Raw genomic sequence first — 20,189 nt, 5'->3', positions numbered from 1 at the left:
GTCCAGTGATAAGAAATTCTCATCTGAGCTTGACACTCAGTTCTCACTGAAGGTTTCCCAATGACTAATCTTACAGGAGGCCACTTAGCAAATTTACAATCCCAGACCCGGGATCAACCACACTCGGCATCTAATGAGCGATTTCAGTGACAAATATAACGTCTGTGGGGTTTGTATTTTGAGAGCTGCTTGGTTTTTGCTTGCTCTTTTACTAGTTGCATAGCCAGTCTGAAATTTATTCCTAAAACTGCTGTAAAACATGAATTATTCTGAGAGGAATATGCTGTGTCCAGACCTGTTAAGGGCATTACCAAAAGTCCTGATACTGTTTGTATCTTGGAAGAATTTCAAACTATTCTGCCCTTTCCCTTGGGGAAAGATCTCATAAAAATTATCTCCTGATGTTACAGCTTCATGTTTTATAACTGATATTTGAAACTTCCATTTATTAGGTCAGGATGCAATTTTGACTAACATTATCTAAAAGTTATTTCATAATGAATAGTAGATCACTGCCCAGTTACCAGAATATACTGTCTAAATACCAAAAGTTATTCCTGTTATTATCCTGCTGCTCACTGTAAAAAAAGTAATTCGTCATGGTAGGAAAGAAAAAATGGACCAAAAATCTACCCTGTGGTCCACCAGCCCCAGGGTAGAATTTTTTAAGACAGATACCAGACATTTCTTTCTTCTTTTACAATGGAATTTCTTTTTCATGCAATTTCACATAGATGTGAGGGCCAAACTCAGAGTCCCAGAATTTGGCATTTTCTTTTTATCTACTAAAGTTCAGGAAATACAAAGTTCTTCATATGTCCAAACTTTTGATGTAAGCTTCTTTACTGATACCACACACCTGAGCTCAAGTATCTGTCTTTAAAGGCTGATTCTCAAGTGCAGTCAGGAGCTGATGCAGTGGAGAAGAAAGCAGGCCCCGAAGGGTGCTGTGCGCCTACCATCTGCACTGCAGCTTCTGTGTGCTCCAAACAGCAACGCAGGGTTCATTTTATGAATAAATATTGCAATGTGGCCAGTTACTCTGTGAGCAGAGGGGAAGAGTGCTTGTTGCGCTCCATCCGTCACGTCTAGCATCTTGTCCACGGCTACAGCTCCCTCCTAGCTCCACACATGTGGACTCGGACACGTGCTTGGATCCATTGTCACTACTGGTCTGTCCAACTCTTTGGACTTTCTAGTGTCCCCAAGGTAGAGAGCATGTAACTTTGCCCTGCAGGATCCTCTAGGGCAGGGAACTCCAGAAGATACTGGGCACAAATTAAGTGCATGAAATATGTGCAAGGGGACACTAGTGGCAGGACTGGGGTTGAACGCAGCGGACATGGAGTCATAACTGCAATGACTAAAATGACAATGTGAATAGAGTGCAAGTGCTGGATTGAGTTGTTTGGGAAAAAAAAGTATGCAGCATATCAATGTATTGCCCAAACAGGACTGTCTCTTCCTCATGCTAATGCAGTAGGATGGTACTGCAAAACGCAATGCAAGACCCACTCCCTTCAGCAGAAAGAGCTGTATAGCTCCAAGGGTAGCACCGGTATTAACACACACAGCTGTCCGTGCAAGTGACTCCAAACAAACCTTAAACTCAAGCCTTTCTGCACATTTGACGCACGGCTGCAGGTGGTAAAGGGTTTGTAAAGGGTTTGTAAACAGACTGCCGTTCCCCCTCTCTGGAGGCTACGGGAGCTATGCGAGCTACGCGCTGCACACCCACGAGCCGGCCACAGGCGAGCCGACGCTGCGCGCAGAGCGACCTCAGGCTGATCCCAGGACGGCAGCTCATCCAGCTTGGCTCTCGTTCAGGAACAGTCCCTTTTATGCCCTCATAATATTTAGAAAATAAACAGGATTTGTGGTGATGGAAAGGAAGGGGGAATATTTGTATCTTCTAACCTTCAACAATGAAAAATAAGCCCATAACAAGGCAAAAGGCCAAATGCAGAGCTGGTTTAAGCAGCCCTGTTCTACCGACAAGTGGAAACTGTTTTCATCAGCTCTTAATCTGGTCAGCAGACTATGAAGGAATTAAGGGTTTGAAATTCATGTGTTCGTTAAAAATATCTCTTCATTAGACTCGTCTGTCTTTGTGTGTATACAGTTACCTACAGAACTGCATAACTGCAGCTAAATTGCTACTAACTGGAACTGCTACCAGTGTGCTGTGAAAGACAGAAGCAAGACACAGATGCGCGGAGTTAAAGACAGGTCTCAAAATGGTGTGCCAAGATTTGATCACACGGCTCCCACCACCACAATCAGAAGTCATCTCCTCAGTCCTGGGACATGTGCGATGTCCAGCCCTAGCCTCTAACCCTTCAGCAATGGGAGCAGTGAGCTGGCCATGAACTGCAGCGTATGCTCAAGGAAGAAGGAACACACCCACAGATGTCGGCAGGGACTTTTAAAAAGAAAAAAAGAAAAAAAAAGCAAATAAAATAAATCAGTTAAAATAATAAGATAGTAATATCCAAAGTACCTTAACTGCTAGCTTACTTTCTGCACTTTTTACAGAACACTGTTGGGCCAGTTTGTCATTCAGACTTACAGCCCCCTTAGGATACTGCGGACTGTGGCTTTACAGTGGGCATAAATGTAAGTATTTAGAAGTACTTTACTCTGCCAGAATGACAAAAAAACCCACTTTGCTGTAAATGAGAATCTGGCCCATTGCAGGTCAAGAAAGAGTTTGCTAGAGGTATGTGAACCTCAGAGACCACAACCACTTCTCATTTTCAACCCCATCACAATAGTTTCATTTTGAGCTCTAGGGATATTACAACATTTTAATACTGACCTCTTTTTCTACAAACAACTAAAGGTACAAGTGTTTGCACTGTGCAATTGGATAACCATGTGCAAATATTATCACTTACATCTGCAAAGTGGTTGGACACAAAAATGAAGGAAGGGAAGAAATCTGTAAGAGCAAGTCGTACACATGACAGGCAGATCAGCTCTTCCGAGAGCACCGAGTCTGGCACCTGACGAGGCTCCATGGTAGCGCCAACATTTATTCTTCCTCTTCTTGGGAGTTCTCTAATGCTGATGTAGCTCTGCTGTGTTTAGTCTAATCCTCTAGAGAAGTTATTTTATTCTTTTGGATATATTTCTCTTACTTAATAATCAGGCATCATCTGTTAGAGTGACATGAGCTTTTCCTAACTGCCAGTTTTAACAGCTGTCGTCCTCAAATGGAAACGCTTAAAGGTAGTCAATTAGCAAATTTAGTAGTCTGTAATGCAGATATATGTTTTTGTTTGCTTTCTCAAAAGCTAACGGTAAATATGTACTTACATAATAATCTTTACAGATAGTTTATAAAAAAAAAAAGACATTGCCTATTATTATACAGTAGAATTATTTGGGCTGAAAGATTTTAAAGAAGGTAACAGTGAACAGCAGATACCAGCAATGCTCTTCTCTACCTGGGATCACAGATCAGTTGTGGCAAACAATTATTTGTCCTGAAAATTTTTTTATAGTTCCTTAAAGTGTTTTCTGCTTTGGAAAGTCATGGGAGATTAGCTTTAAAAATTGCCCTTTACTGGATATGGTTACTGCCTTGGTCTATCCAGCTTCAACTGCTTCATATTAGAGGCTGATATGTCGCAAGCTGCGAGAGCTGGGGATTGATGCTGTGCAACGCCTGCAACCTGAGACGCCGCAATGCCTCCGGGGTATTCGGAGCATTTGCTTGCAACCAGTGGCCTTATGAAGGAAGAGCAGCTACTGACATTATGCTGGAATTCACATGGGGTGCAAAGGTGAGACGCTAATCAGAACAACCTGATTTCAGGTCTGGCATTTTGCTTCCCACGAATCCCATAAATGACTGTCTGATACAAGCTTGGCCAAGCCATGGCCCTCAGGCTGGGCCTCTTTCCCGAGGGAGAGGGCTGGGGTCTGGAGGAATTCATCTGATGGGACACAGCCTGCTTCTGGCTACCTTTTTCCCTAAGAATTTGCATGAGTGTGCGGCCATGGCACAGAACGTGCCCCTGTGCATGGCCGTGGCATAGAGGCATGCTAGTCAGGGAAAGGGAAAAGGCTCATGGCATACAAGCCCTCAAGCGCCTTCACAAAAATCACTCTCCCATCCACAACAAAAGCTGGGCTTTAATACTTTACATCGCTGTTATCCACGCCTAATCCACTGGTCATAAAACTCAGACCTAGACTTTCTGGCTAAAGTACCCACTTGAAGTGATTCAATACAAGCCTTAAAGGTCAGGACAGTGAAACTTTCAGTCTAAGCAGCAGTATTTTTGCTTGTAAGAGTACTAGTGTATCATATGTTGGATTTATTCTTATTTCCCTCCCACCACAATTAAATTTCAAAGGGCCCTGTTTGGCTTTCATTCCCTATGGAATCAAAGAAGGGTCTATGTAGTTGAGCAATATCACTTTAGGCTGTTCTGTTAGAATTACGATCTCCAGGCCCAGCTTTACATTTCTAAGCAACGCACATATGCCTACTAACTTACTCCATCTCAGCTGTCCACCAAAGTGAAAATAAGTGCAAAGGGCTGTTCCCATTTCACAGGTAGAAAAACTGTACATTTCATTGACTTTCTCAAGGCCAGAGGGTGAGTGACAGGGCACCAGTGCTCCTGGCTCCCCAACGGGCATTCAGATCCCTGATGTGCCCTGCACGCAGCCCTCATCTATTCTCCATCCCTGGATTACCAGGGACAATTGCAGCACAGGCTTCACATATAAAATTACGCTATCTCCATTTATGCAAAACAAATATATTTCCCAAACAGTCCATGTAATCAGATGGAAAAATCTCTTCCCATATAGCCATCTAAAAATGATTATCTTCTTCTAATACTAAAAAGGGTCATGGTTTATCAGATCCTGGCTCACTAGCGCTTTTAGGTTCTTCAGGGCAGCTGCACGCTTCCCTGCTGCTGACTGCGCTTCAGCAGTTCATGCAGAAGGGCGAAGCAGTAGGACCCTGCCCTCTCCGGGGAGACCTCGCTTCGGTCCCGTGCAGTAAACTATGTCCTCTCCTTCTTGCATTCTCGAATAGCATTCACTTGCTGGTAACTAGTGTTTCTGAGTACAAACACAGGCCTGGGCAGGATCACACGCTCTCTGGCTAACGCTGAGGCAGTGCTATTTCCATGTAAATTGCTTTCCTTAGCTGCCGTAAATAACAGGTTAAAAATTGTTGCTTTTTCCTGTTTTCTCCTCCTCTCCACATTTGGCAATTCATAATTGCTCATCAGGCAAAACTTGTTTTCAAAACATAAATTTATATGGCAAGGGCTTTAACGCTATTTGATCTAGGAGGCTGGGATTTTAACACACACACTTTAAAATTCACGTTCAACTCTCCAAATTTCACAGAGCAGATGTATGTTGTTGGCGTCATCACAATTTACACATTAGCAGTTCCTCTTATTGTAGTCCCCAGACCGTGTAGTTAAGACATGACAAAGTTAATAAATGCTGATGGAATCTATTTTATCTTCATTGCCTATGTGACTCACATGAGCATTACCACAGTCTACAAACCTGAAATGAGAACAGCACAGACTGACAATAATTTTATTCTTTGTCAGCTACCTAGCAAGTAGATTAACTTAATTTTCAGGAATAAAAGGTCCTTTCTTTCTTGAAAAATTGTTGAGGAGTGGTGTTATATAGCAGAACAATAGACAATAGGAGGCAACAGAAATGCAGATAAACACACACACACAGAGCAAGCAGCAGCAGCAGCAGCAGCAGCAGCAATTTTTAACAGAACGGCTCCTTAGCATTTAATTGGGGAGCAGCAGTAAAGCAAACACCTCCGTGAACAGATTTCCTATCGGTGGGAGCGCTCAGAAGGACCGACGACCTAAGCGCACCGTAGCGTCCACCACCCCGCTCCGCTGGGCCTGCTCAGGAGGGAAGGGGGGAATGACGGGACTGCGCGGGGGCGCCCGCGGGGAACTCTGGCCGGGAAGACAAAACGCAAGTGCAGTGCTAAGCACTGAGATCACCTAGTCCCCAGTCTTTAGAGTAGAAAATGACATGAATTCAGGGAAAAGTTTGAATGGGGAAGCATAAAACTATTCCTACTGCTCTCTTTACCAACGGTCTCAAGAGTTATTCCTGATGGACACACACAAAAGGAGGGGGCACTTTACTTCAGTAGCAAAAAGGAATTGTCAGATTTCTCTCTTTCCTCTTCCATGTGATCTTAAGAAGAACTTGATACATCTCTTGGTCACCCAAATCTGGAAAATGGATTTACTCCGCAACCAGGAAATTGTGGCTTTTCCAGTATTCTTTTGCTTCCAGAAGTATTCAGGACATTTTCTGCCCTAGTGACATATGTTATTAGTATTACCCTTACTAACTTGTTTCACTCTTGGGATTCATATACATTAGGTAAGTGCATAAAGTATCCGCGGCGGTGTCCCGGCTTGTAACAAGCAGCACACTGCCCAACAGCCGTTTGGGAGCTCTTCAAGTCCATCCCCCACACAGATCGCAAACGCCGGTGGAAGAAGGTGGACAAATGGGGCTGGATCCTAGTGTCTTCTTACTCCCAAGAGTACCATCATGTCGTAAAAGCAGGACACATTTCAACCACCTATATTCCACTCCTGAACAAAATTTGAGGGCCAGTACAAAAGAATTTCATTTTTATGTCCTCTTACGAAACGAAATGATAGCAGCCATTCATCTCAGCACTAATTATAGCACTTTGGGGGCAGATTTCATCAGCTGATCAGCACAGAGGGATCTGTTTCCACCATTATTAACTTTCTGCAAGATCAAGTCAGCAGCACTTCTGCTAGGGACCTGGCCAATGCAGGCGAAACCACAGACAGTCCATAACATACTAACAACCCTGACTCCTCCCGCCGGTCCCTGCAGAGGAAGAGTCTTTGACTTTGTGGCCCACGTGTGCTCCCGCTCCTCAGGGTCTGACCTCTCACAAGCCACCTTTCATACGGCCACTAAGCCAGATAAATGAAGCTGTGAATGTCTCTACTGTCCAGCCGCTTATCAGTTCAATAAAACACTGGGTTTTCTATCACTACAACTGACAGATAACCCACATTTTGCACGCGACAGGGTCCTTCAAAGAAAAAAAGGTGGGGGGGGGGAGATTAACTGGTATACCAAACATTTATATTTAATGCAAAGGCTCTCAAAACAGAGCTGTATGTAAATGGCAACTGTAGGATATATAAAGATGTGAAAGACGTGGTTGTGTGGTGTCAAGAAATCCAGCTCTCTCCTGCAAAAGGAGTAATGGCACCATATGGTAACATATAACATAAGATGTCACTTTTCAATCACCCTCCTTTTACCAGATTTCTGGGAAGAGGTTTGGGGCTTACCTCCGATATTTCTGTCAAACAATCAATAGCACAGCATCCCAGGGAAATCTCTATCCAGGCTCAATCCCTGCCTGCCGTTTTTTTCTCCAGTAATCCACTTGAGACCCAAAGTCAACATGAAGGACTGCTGTCTCAACTGCTCTGCTATTTGCAGACTGAGCATGACCGAGTGTGCCTTTAAAATAATTCCCAGCCTGCAGCCAAAGGGCACAAAGATATTTGTAGACTCTTCCTAGCGCTCTAGACTTTAAAACGGCTCTCCATGTTTTACAGAAAGGAAAGCTATATGCCATTTTCCCTTTGCAGAACTCCAGCAAAAAGATGTAGAAGAGGAAAGAGCGTGAAAAGCAAGCCTGGATCCTAGGGGTGTGACTGTACGATATAAGCTAGTGTGAACTGTGGAGATGTACGATATAACTTCTGGCAGAACAGAAAGCCTACTGATTAATATTTTTGTCTTGTTAATTAAGAAAATGGTCTAATAACTACAGCTAAAGCTTGCTTAATATCTATATGAACACATCTTTAGGGTCCCTCTGTGGTTTCAGATGTTCTCCTTTACTAGGCTACTTAGAATGTTGTTTATTTTTGACAGTATAATCTCAAAATACCAGATTTCTGTGCCTGGACTCTCCCTTTACCACGATCTTCCACCAAAAAGCACACCAAGGTAAACTTCACTTCCCTTAGGCAATTTTAGACATTGAAGCCAAGAGGAATACCATTTTTGTCTTCAGCATAACCAGGGTTTCACCCTCAGAGCTGAAAGAAATAGGGATTAATGTGGCACAACCTATCTACCTGAGGATTTTGTTTCCAAAAGGGTGTGTAATCACACACTTTCATTTTTAGTCAAAAGCCAAAATAAACCTTGGAACTGAACAGGGAACCCTACTGATGCACCAAATGTGGCCTTGCTTCAGGTGCAATGAGCATCTGATACGGACCCACGGCGTGGCATGGACCCATGACCCATAGCATTTGGGTATAAATCATATGACTTCCCGACAACCCTTCCCTTCCTCTTAGGTCTCTTAATTTGTTATTCCTCACACATCTCCAGCATCTCCCAAGGTGAGGACAGGGTCTCTGCCCCTGCCATGCTGCGCCCTGCCACAGTTTGCCATTAGAGGGCATTGAAGAACTTTGTAAGACGATCCCACCCTCTCCCTTGACATCTGTGTCCCCTTTGTAATACCTCACTCCTCAAGGTTGGAACAAAGCCCCAGACTACCACCAAACATAAGTCTCTAGGAAGGCAGTAAACCAAAAGGGTACCTCTTTAGGTCAGGAGAATTTATCATTTTCTCTCCTTGGTTCATTCCCAACACTCATCTGCCCCAGCTGACCTGTCACGCGGTCCCTTCCAAGCTGGAGGGCTTGCAATCAGCCATAGGGATGGGCATTTCTTTAATGAACACCCAGTCTGCTCCTCCAGGGATACTCTCCGGGATAAGAGGAAGGGCCATAGCTCTCAAAAAAAGGGTACTCAGAGCTCTTTTCTCCACATAAATCCTTAAACCACTGGCTGGGCAGGAACAGAGCTAGACCCTGAGCTGGTCACAGCATGTCCTCCAAACCATGAGCAGGGATGAGGGGCAGGACAGGAGCCCTTCCCACATCCCCACCTTCTCCTCCAGAACCACAATCATCAGCCCAGCCACCCCTGCCCTCCATGCCAGTCCACATTCAACCACGCCAGCTAATATCTCTCCGTTCACCCTGCCACCGGGTCGCAGCCTTGCCCTGAGCTCCTGTCTGCCTGCGTTCAGTCAGATTTATCTGGGACTAAGACTGCCCATCTGCCTACCTTAGCTCAGTGAGACACTATTATGACCATTACAAATAAACGAGCAGCAGCAGGAATACTGGTTATGCTCTTCCGATCTTCCATAAATGTATTCCTTGCTTGCTAAGGCAGGGGTCAGAGGCAGCTTTTACAATAGCAGCAGAAAAGCTTAGAAGGCTCAAAAGGTTTATAGATCACTCTGGATGAGTCCCCCTCAGTGAGTGCAGCAACCTTCACCGGGCTTCAGCAGAAAGTGCATAATCCTACTCAGGGAAGATTTGAGATTATTATTATTATTTTAAGCATGAGATCAGTAGCTCCCCACTTCCGGTAATCGTAGGTCTGTAAATGAAGAGTTCCTTTTGTGGACCAAACTCTCTGATGTCCTAATTAATACCCCTAACTCCATAGTGGCCCAGCAACTAGTTCTCAAAATATTTCACAGACAAACAACCAGGGCCTGTTTTACAAGCTATTTAGAAAATATCATTTAAGAGTAATTCCTTTAGTCTGGATCCTTTTCCTTTTCAGATTTAAGTTGAAACTGAGCACAGGACTATGCAGGGCAAGAGTTAATTTCTTCCAGCTTTTTCATTAACTTACGTTCTCTGTCCTTCAATTAGCAAAAAAAGAATGAAAAATGGTGTAATGGGTGATTCCAATATAAAATAGCTGTTCAAATTCTGCTTCCACATTAAAATATCCATTCTGCACAAAATTTATTCATGGAAGTATTTTTAGCCATGTGCTATAATTATGTGGACAGATATAAATATTTCACACACCATATGCTGTATTATGGTGCTTTTACAGACACCTGCTCCATGCTGTTCAAATTTACAGTGGCTGGCAAGCACTCACAAGGGATGTCAGGGCAGCCGAGGAGTTGTGATAGATAACAGACCCGCAGTCCCTTGGCTCCCAAAGCATGTCCCCTCTGATGGCTCGAGCCTGGAAAGGGTGGCACGCTGTCAGCTCCCTAGCTCTTCGGGATCTTCACCGGATTAGACTCTGCAGTGCCAGTTACGACAGGCCGATGCTGCTGCTTCTTTGTTTACCCTCTCAAAGCAATGGGAAGCGGACTCATCTTAACCCAGGGATGGGCTCAGCAGGTTGTAAAAGGAGCTATTAAGATAGGCAGTTACTCCAGGTTGCAAGGTTTCCTCACCCTGTATTTCCACCTGTCCACCTCTTTTATCTTGCTCTAGAGTTCAGGGCTGAGAAGAATCAGCAGCAGCTGCATGTTGCAAAGGGTGGATCAGCTCTGAGGTGTGAGTGAGCACATCAAGGCTACGATGTAACTACTTCTGCCTGGCTCATTGCCAAATTGGTACAACCTGAGAACATACAAACTCATGCACAAAGTTCACCCTTCTTAGATGCCCACAATTTGAACGTGCATGTGCTAAGCTAACATCCCCAAAGAAATAAATCACTCACAGCAAATTAAGCAATTTGGTCAGGAACCTTTAAATAATGCAATGCCTTAAGTTTTCTGCACAGAAAACTCCTGGAAGGAAGTAGGTAATTCTGTATTCAACTTTAAGGTAACTGGATTTCATCATAGGCTCAACTGCAGTAATGGATAAACAGGAAAAGTCCCACAAACCTATTTATTATGATGTTCCTGACCTCATAACAGTACTGTACCTTCTGCCAAACTCTCATCCTGGTCCCTCTGTGTTTACATTTCAAAGAAACATCCTCCTCTTCCAGTCCTGGATCAATTATTTTCATTAGCAATTATTTTCGAAATTTATGGTAGAATCTGATTTTGGTGCTGGCTCATAAACACATTTCTTAACTTTTGCACGCTTCACTTCCTCTAAACATTGTAGTTTCTGCTCATTTGTCGTGGCAGAGACAACCTATTGTTATATACTATTGCCAAGCAGCATAGATTACACACAAAAGATTTCTCAGCCTACAGTGCTGCTTAAGGTTGTTGTTCAGCCTCTGGAGCTAAAGAGGTAGCTCAGGCTACATGACCACTCATGTTGCACTGAAGGGGACAGCTAACGCCAACTGTGATAATGGTTTGTGATATGGAAAGCCAAATACTAACGGGATCAAGACCATTCATTCATATTATACAGGTCAGGGCAGACCAAACTCAAAACACTTGCCAAGAGGTGGATGAAGGTCATTCTCCTCAAGTCTATGCCATGCAAAATAAGCAACGTTCACCATACAGAGAAAATAGACAAAGGGGTGACAATGACATCAGATGGGAAAGAAATATCATTCTGTGGAGAAAAAGGGAAGTATTGTTACAAGGCTTCTATGAAATGTTACAAATAACGGAGCATGAGGCCAAAGAAAGGGGTGTTTGAAACCATTCAAACACTTGTCCTTTTCAAGCCTTGGGACAATGCTGACAAAACTCACTTAACAGGATGTCTGCAAAAGGCCCTCACAACTGCCCCATACCTGATCACAGATGAGCTCCCACTTCTTCTCGTTGTCGTACTGCCGCAATAACCTGGCTTTGTCAGGTGGCAAGTTCATCGCATTCTGTAGAGAAAGAGAAAACAAATGTGAGGGACCACAAAGGACTTAAGTTCAGAAGGAGTCAGATGTGAGCAAATGAAGACAACATGGCTGCGGCTGTTTTAATTGTTTTATGTGAAAGCCTGTTGACAGAGTTATTCTGAAACATTCCCTCCAAATGTCGCCTTTGGCCCCAAAACAGCCAGTGAAACACAAAGCAGCAATGGGCAGGGCTCAGCAGTGCCTCCGCTGGTGCTGAGCCACGCTGGGAAGGAGGAAGAGGAGGTGAGCACTGGTTCTCATGGTGACTGGCAGACAAATGGTGGCTGCTCAGTGGGAAGGACGGGCTTGCTGTGCTTCAACACAGCTGGCCCAGAGCGCAAGACCGGGCAAGGCCACGTGGCTGCCGCAAAGCAGTCACCTCCCCACGCCAGCCACATCGCTCCTGCCTCTGCACGGCGCACCGTGGACTCTTGCACCACTTCCCCCCTTCCCCTTCACTGTCTCCCTCATTTAAGTACGCTAATAAGGAAAAATATAGAATTCAGCTGCACATTGGGAGATTTCAGAAGGCTAGTTTTCTTAAAACAAGATCTCGAAATGCCATTTCATTTTCTTTGAACAGTAGGACACTCTTCAGTTTTAAAATGTCACCACATACAAGCATATCTGGCTGATATAGGCACTAGGATTGCTGCCCATCGTGATTCTGTGCTACTCACACACACAGAAACAATGACCTAGCAGCTGTGACTGACAACCTGCAATAAAGAATCAGAACATATGGGAATGGCACCAATTAGATGATGCCTATCATTTGTTATCTCTCCTTTGATGTCAAATAAGAAATCCCTTCCACAGTGGTATTTGTTTGGGAGGAGAATAACACAGGCTGGATATTTATTCACAAGTAGCTTTTCTAAGAGCTATGTCTCTAAACATGCTGCATAATTGTTGTATTTACACATAAGGTGAATGCAGGACTCCTCCAAGAGCCTGGCAAACAGGCGCTCTCAGGAACCTCCCTATCAGTCAGCCGAAGCACAGCCAGGTGAGTGCCTGAACGCAAGAGTCATTAAGAACCTCTCAGGCTCCAGCTCACGTTCTCTTCCGTACACTCATATATCCACAGAGGTAATCCTGAATTAACACTTCAGAAGCAGAAACAGCTGGTCTTCCCTGCACGGTTCCTCTCGGGAACCAAGTGAAGCAGCAGTCAGGCGCTGGAGCACTTCTGCACTGTCAGCCAGGTCAGGGCAGTGCCACGCACATCCCCAGCGCTGGCAATCAGTGCGTTTAATCTCCAAAAGGCTGCAGCAGGCCAAGCCAGCTCACAGGCGCAAGGACAGGCCAGAATCAAAGGCTAGTAAATGATCAAGCGGTGAAACAGTGATCAACAAACTGTATCTGTACAGCTTATAATTGTATTTAGGTATCAAAATATTCTGTTCCAAAACTACACAATTTCACAACCTGTGCAATAGGCAGTTTTACAGACTTATTAAAACAAACCTGTTCTCGGGATTCTTAGGAACACCCTGGGATCCACGCTCTGCCTATAGCGGGCCTTGCGCAGCCAACCTGAGCTCCAGGCGTTTTCTGTCCCCTCGCGCAAACCTCATGCCCGCAAATGACAGAGCAGGGACGCAGACTCTCCAAGCTGCTATGAGCACAAACAAGAGTATCTGTTAAGATCAGCCCACTCCATCTGGGCAGCTTTAGAGAAGATGCATAATTCCATAACTGAGCAGCACACTACCAAATCCAAATTTAAATAAGCCCTAGCAGTGGCCAACTGAGATCCAAGGTCATGATGCGACTGTAATAGCCACAAGCCGACATACAAGAAATATTGTGTACGTCTATGCACATGCTGGAATGATAGCTAAGTAATTTCAAAGCATATGATAAATTGTTGTGCATTAGGAAGTAGTATTTTTAAAATACATCATCAGAAATGCAGTCTGTCAATTGTACTTAGAGCTAAACGTTAAACTCTCTACAGCCTTCCTGTTAAGGAAAAGACATCTACGCAATGGATACGCTGATTTGGCCTCTGATACCAAGTACCAACCTCTAACTGCAGACTGCAGTCACTAGGAGCCATCACCGTGTCATTATAAGGGTGCACATGGCACCCAGCACGCTCGCGGGGATCCACAACAGTCCTGTTACCCCCAGAGGAGGGCTTTGCATGATGAGGGATTTTGAATCAGAGCCCAGAGAGTTTCACTGGCAAGGGCTGGTCAGTCAATGGCAAAGTCTTCTGAGACCATTTCTGGCTGACTTAGCGCCACGTTCTGATCACAGAGAAAGTTTTCCACTACTTGTGTTTCAGTGCTTAGGTATCACCCGAAGCTCTATTCCCTCCCTCCCGTTTCATCATGGCTCTCAAGCCTCAATTATCATGCTAAATGATGGGCTCGCCCTGCTGTAGCAGTGCTCTTGGTGGGCTGGGGCTGCTGTTGCCCTGCCTCTCCCCTTCCCAGGGAAAGGCCGCTGCAGCTGGGAGGCGGCGTATCCTATCCAAGCGGCTTTTGACTCAGGAGGCGAAGTATCCTATCCGAGCGGCTTTTGACTCAGCTCCGAAATGGCCACAGTTTCAGATTTCAGCTTCCACCAGTTTACTTTAACAGCTTGGGCTGCAACGGGGACGGCACAGGAGGTGATTCATGAGCAGATCAGACATTCCTGCCTCGCGGGCAGCAATAGCTGCGAGGAGACGGGGTGGAGGACGCTGGAGCAGCGACTGCTGCAGCCATCTGGTTCCCCCTCCTCGCCGCGAGCCTCGGAGCGAGCCTCGCATAGCACCATCCCGCTCCAACACCACAACACCACGTGCATGGGCTTTGGTCGGTGCAGGTGAGACCTCCCCCACCTCCTCTGCAATGCCTGCGCTCTGGCCCCCTGCCAGCGCCTGCCCTGGAAGCAGAGTAGCACATGTAGAAACAGTGACTCACACCCTGAACACCTTATTTCGAAATCTTCAGCGTGATGGCAAGTTGCTTGCTGGGAAGACTGTGAACAAGCAACAGACCCCTCTAGTTCAGGTCAGCCTTGTGGTCTGCACAGAAGCACTGCAGGCGGCAGCAGAAAGCAGGTGTCTACTTAATCCTGCCTTCTGCATTTTAGAAACGTATCTGCTATCAGCCCGCAGCAGCTTATCTACCTCCATCCTGAGCTTCTCCTCTCCTGGAGATCCATTCCCCCACTCTCCTGTTGGGATTGCTGCTCTTCCTTGAAGCTTATTTTCCATCAGATAACAAATATTCTTCTTTTTGCTCATCTATGCTGTCATGTTGACAGAATTTACAGGCTGTGATCGTATCTGCCCTTGATTCCTCTTGCAGTCTCTCGCTATCTACCTTATCAGTTCTTCATTCTGCATATCGTTTTAATGTACTTGTTGGTATTTTTCCTGGGGCTTTTTCAAGTACCATTCCTTACCTCTGAGGATGCAAACATATTTCAGAGCTATACATCTACCCAACTGCAGGAAAAGCTGTACCGTTTACCTCGATATACCCTCTGTCCGACTGTGGGCACGCAGTGGGCAGCACCCTGAGACGAAGCAAAGGACTGGGGGACATCTCTCCAGCAGCAGCTCGAATCCCCTTCCTCAGAGCTTCCTTCTAACTTCACCTTTTCGGAGGTAACTGGAAAGGAGAAAACTCCTCCTGGCTTCTGCAGTACCTCTGTACTCGCCACTGATGTGGTAAGGAGGGATCGCACTTGGACCAGAGCTTTTTACACTGGCAGAGTCACAGTTTGACATTCACTTTCATGCCTTATACATCAATTAGCTGGAAGGTAACTTTGGCTTTCCTAACAAATGGATCAAATTGCACTCCTTTACTGGAAATTATCACTCACAACCTGAGGCTCCCTGCTTTTCACGTGGGCTGATTTCCGCACCATCCACTTCCCTTTCCTCCGCATACGAAGCATGTGATAAACCTGATCTCTGCCGAACACTGCGCCCACGTCCCCTGAGCTCTTTGCTGTTTGGTTCTGTTCTCCAGCAACCTCAAGGCAGGTATCATCAGCACACTTGACCCTAATCAACATGCTCCTTCGTCAAGACTGTCAATGGCTGTATTAAATAAACCTTATTTCTTTATATAAAATAACGCACAAGTAGAGCATACCTTTTTTCAAACCTGAAATAATTCTGTTTTTCAGCTGGTCTTACTGTTAATAACTGTTCTCTGCTGGAAAACTAACTTCTAAACCACGACATTTCTATTTAAATGGGAAGCAATATGCTTTCTGTATGTTTATGTGTGACACTTTATCCAATGTCTTTCTGAAATCTAGGTATGCTGTAACCATCTTTAGTGGTTACATCAGTAATTATGGCAAAGGAGGCTACTAAATTGGCTTGGCTTGGCTTGGCTTGACCTTACTGGCTGCAGTACCTTTGACTGTAGTGATAATTAACCAGATGTATTATGAGTCTGTATTTTTTTGTTCTCTGTGGATCAACAAAATGACTCACAAACGTCTCCTAGGCACTTCCAGGTCCTATGACTATGGGTTTCACAGATACCAGCATTTTTCAGCTGAACTACAAGATCTGGGATTTCTCTTTCTATCCTTATTCTAATTAGAGTTGATGCTTTGATGGGTTTTGATAGTGTAACTATTCCACTCCCAATAAAATCTAACGTCGACTCTAAATCCCTGCTGCTGCTCAAAGGGACGGTCCCAGGCAGCCCTTTCCTGCCTCTGTCCCCGCTGGGGCTTCCCTTACTGTTTCCCATGTCACCACCAGCCACCCCCTTTGTTAGCTGTGCACGCTTTGATCAGCGTAGGAGAAAGGATTGCACCCTTAGCATCCCTGATATCCATCTTCTATGATGACCTTATCTGGGGTCATAAAACATCAGCAACGCCAGCTTAAGTGCTGCTGCTCCGTATCTCCCTCCCTAAACCTAGGTGGCCCTGTGCAAATGCATGTATGGCTCACAGTGAATGGGATCAGGATTATAAAAAATAACCATTTTTTGTCAAGCTATTTTTAATTCAAGTCAGTGCCAGGGGTCCAAAAAACTGCACAGTGGCACAAACTGACACAGTCATGGGGCAGGCACAGCGGCAGGAACAAGCACTTGTGCGCTGAGTTGATGGACCAACCATAAGAGATGCTTTTCACACACGGTCCCAGAGAAACAGCGTGTAGGGCCATGGTATAAATCCCTTGCCACCTTTATACCAGTGCCAAGTGCTAACAACGTGGACTGGTGCTCCGCTCCGTCCTCTTTTGTACGGCCTTACAAGGTTACTGAAGGCACACAGCAATGGTGCTTGTAACAGCAAGGAGCTGGTTCTTGCTTTCAACCTTCTGGCATCGTCATACCATCCTGCATGTGCAGAAGGCAAACAACTGTAACAGGCCTGTAAGAGGCACCCACTGCTGGGCGGTGGAGAACAGAGACCTGCCCACACCAACGGTACTGGGCTACGTAGCAGCCATGGTATAACAGAGCTTCAGCGGGCTTTATGTGAGCTGCTGTTCATTACGCACTCTTGCACTCAAATTTCATTCCTTAGGGAAGAACAACACATACCATCAGCCCTGCCCAAAACGCCAAAAGCAACCGGCGCTAATCAGGTACCTCGTCCTGTGAGGAGCACAGGATCTTTTCTCCATTCTTCTCTCCTAAAGACTCATATCCTTAAGAAATTAATCCCATCTTCCTCATCACTTTTGAAATGTCCATTATATCAAAGTGTTTCTAGATCTGGAAAAAAAAAAAAAAAACCCTAAATTTCTAACATATAATTCTACCTCAAAGTCCGAAAAGGCAATAGGAAATCAACCCAGTCTGTAGCTTTAGGAACTCTGAGTGAGGGTCTTGATTCCTCAGAAACACCTACAAGCAGACCTCTGGAACATTACCTCCAAAAGAACCGCAACGAGATCCCTCGCTGCACAGTGCTGTCTACAAGGGCCAGTTTCCAATCATATTTTGGCTCCAAAAACACATAACTTCTCTTTTTCCCCACAAATTCCAAAGTTATTCATGTCTACTGCTATGTGCCAAATAATACAGGTAAGGTTTCCATTTCTTTTGCTCTGGACTGGCATTATAAAACTAGAACTTATATTAATCACAGTAGCAGATGGAAAACTGGGGGAAATACTAGCAGACTTACAAAATACTATATTGCTTAAGAGTTAAAAGTAAAATCAAAAGTGCATCAAGGAAATATATATATTTTTAACCTATTAAACAAAACTCAGCTGCATCCAAATTGGCACCCTCCACAGCGTCTCTGGAACACGCGGCCAGATGATCTGCTAGCTGCGCTGCATACCGAGACTTGCCGTGATTTAGTCTCATTCCACCCAAGCACACTTCATCCACTGCAGCTTTCCTTCGGCCGTTTCCTGATGATTTCATCTGTCTCAGCATGACAGTGAGAGCTAAGTGATCCAGCACAGGCCAGGAAAACATAAACTAGCCTCGTCTCGGCTTTGTACGCCCAGGGCTCTGGTCTGTTCCAGCTTTCCTCGACACGATGCAGGGTGCCAGCACCCCACTGCTGGGCCCTGCTGGACCAAGGCACGGAGGCTGGGGAGCCCTGGAGAAGAGCACGCTCCTGGGGCCTGGACGCTCTTTACCCAGCCCTGCACGTGCTCCTCGCTGCCTGATAGCTGCGCTCCCAGCCCAGCCGCTCCTTCTGCAGAGCGGAGCCCCGGTTGCATCGCTGGCAGTGTGAAGCCACCTGGATCTCCATATGCTCACAGCTCAAAGCTGTTGGGACGGGCCAGCAGAGCTCAGAAACCACGAGGTGAGCTCAGGATAAATGCTGACACCTCGCTGTATGCGGTTAAGGAAGAAAGAGGGAAGGATGCTTCGTCGTCTCTTCACCTGAAGCCATCTATGCAAGTCTAGCCCACAACGAGCCCTACGTCTAGAGCACAATAATAAAAACAGTTTCCTGAGACCCATTTATTATTCCACAGTAAAATCTGAGCGTACTAGCTCAGATGTCAGCCTGCAATGCTAAACATTTATTCCTTCTAAAGGCATGGGAAGCAGCAAAGCCTCATTTCTTGCTGTCTGCAAGGATATATAATTGGTCTTTTGTGAGCCAGGTTTTGTTCTGCCTCTGCACCTGTGCACTTTATGAATTAAAAGACAGCTGCTGCAAAGCGAGAATTGCTTTTCTCGCTCCCTTAGAAGTAAAGCTGCATGTTTAATATTAAAACAAAGCGAGCCACTGAGGGGCAACAGGACATAACTACAATTGAGAACAAAAAACAAGGCTTATTCCAAAGAAAGAGCACACCTACATTTTCTGACTGCAGATCTCTAGGAAACAGGCCCTTGAGCGTGCATCCTGCAGCTCTGAGCACAGGCCTTGGCTGTGTTTGCTCTTCCCGTGCAACGGGAGTGCTCCTCACCGGGCTGAGCCGGGCCGGCAGACTAGAGTCACGCGAGCCAGGCCGGAGGAACTCAGCACTCCTGCTCAGGGGTCTGCATGTAAACACGAGCTGTTTCCCATGCAGCAGTGCTATCTTTCTCCAGGAAGACTATAGGCCTCTGGAAGAAAACCAAAAAAACAGCGCAGGCATCTCAACTTCCCATTTTAAGGGCCATCCCTGAAAAAAGAGAAAAGCTACTGTAAACAGAGCTTCATCACTGAGAACCACACTCCTCTGTAACACAAGGTGACACAAGGAGCTTCGTTTAGCTATCCTGTTCAGGACAACATAATGTCCGTGCTGTCTGATGTAAGCAGTTGAGTTTCTTTCCTACCTTTTGCCTCTCAAAAATCTCCATAGAAAATCAGTTTCCCAAATCCTAAATCCAATTTTGAGAGGAAAGTGAATTTACTACAAAACCAGCACCGTCTCCATTTCCATCTTTGGGACTAAAACCTCTTTCTGGAGACCGGCTTGCAGGAGTCCAGCAGCACCACCACTGCATTCAGCCTCTGCCTTGGCTCCGAACCGGACCCTCCCGGATCTGAGCACCGTTCAGATGCAGTGACCTGCTCTATGGAAAAAATAAGGCCCTATTCAAGGCACAAAACAAAGTCCTCAATTATCTAAATTACCTAGTTTTGTAGCTGAAGCGTCCTTGTAGCTGCAATAGCTTAAGGATAGGTGCAAGGCAGCATTTGCAAGGAGAGGTAATATTTTTATTAGACCAAAACATTCAGAAAAACTAGTCTAGTTCTGAGGACATAAGTCTTTCTTCAGGTCTCAGTTTCAGGAGCAGTTTCAGGTCAGAAAAGGCATTGGTGTGCCCAAAGGTTGTCCGTCTCTCTCATTTAACTTGCTCTCATAAGTGTTGCCACCCCCTGCAAAACCTTGGCTCACTCAGATCCTCAGGGCTGGGTAGCTCCTAAGACCTTGGACGTCTTTGTGGGGCAGTGCAAGGCTGGGCACCAAGGCTGGATGGGAAGGAGCTCGCTCCCGCCACGAAGCCGCACACGGCCGCCAACCACAGCTCCCAGTCTCGAGCCACGAGGCAGAATGATCCCGAGATACCGAACGCGTTGGCCAATGCAAGACTTCGCCAAGG

The 20,189-nt window shown here is 45.6% G+C and overlaps 1 protein-coding gene across 9 annotated transcripts in view; it reads right to left on the bottom strand.

Moving 5' to 3' along the window:
• Window positions 1-20,189, bottom strand: part of FMNL2 (formin like 2) — a 198,791-nt gene that overhangs the window by 74,801 nt on the left and 103,801 nt on the right. For all 9 annotated transcript variants that reach the window (XM_068949401.1, XM_068949400.1, XM_068949399.1 and 6 more), the window contains exon 2: window positions 11,590-11,673. In XM_068949401.1, coding sequence (XP_068805502.1) covers window positions 11,590-11,673 — 84 coding nt within the window. The remainder of the gene's footprint in view (window positions 1-11,589; window positions 11,674-20,189) is intronic.

This window comes from Struthio camelus, chromosome 6 (genome assembly GCF_040807025.1).
Source record: "Struthio camelus isolate bStrCam1 chromosome 6, bStrCam1.hap1, whole genome shotgun sequence".
In the NCBI taxonomy this organism is placed as follows: Eukaryota; Metazoa; Chordata; class Aves; order Struthioniformes; family Struthionidae; genus Struthio; species Struthio camelus.
Note: the sequence above shows the minus strand (reverse complement) of the source record. Positions and strands in the feature narration are given on the sequence as shown.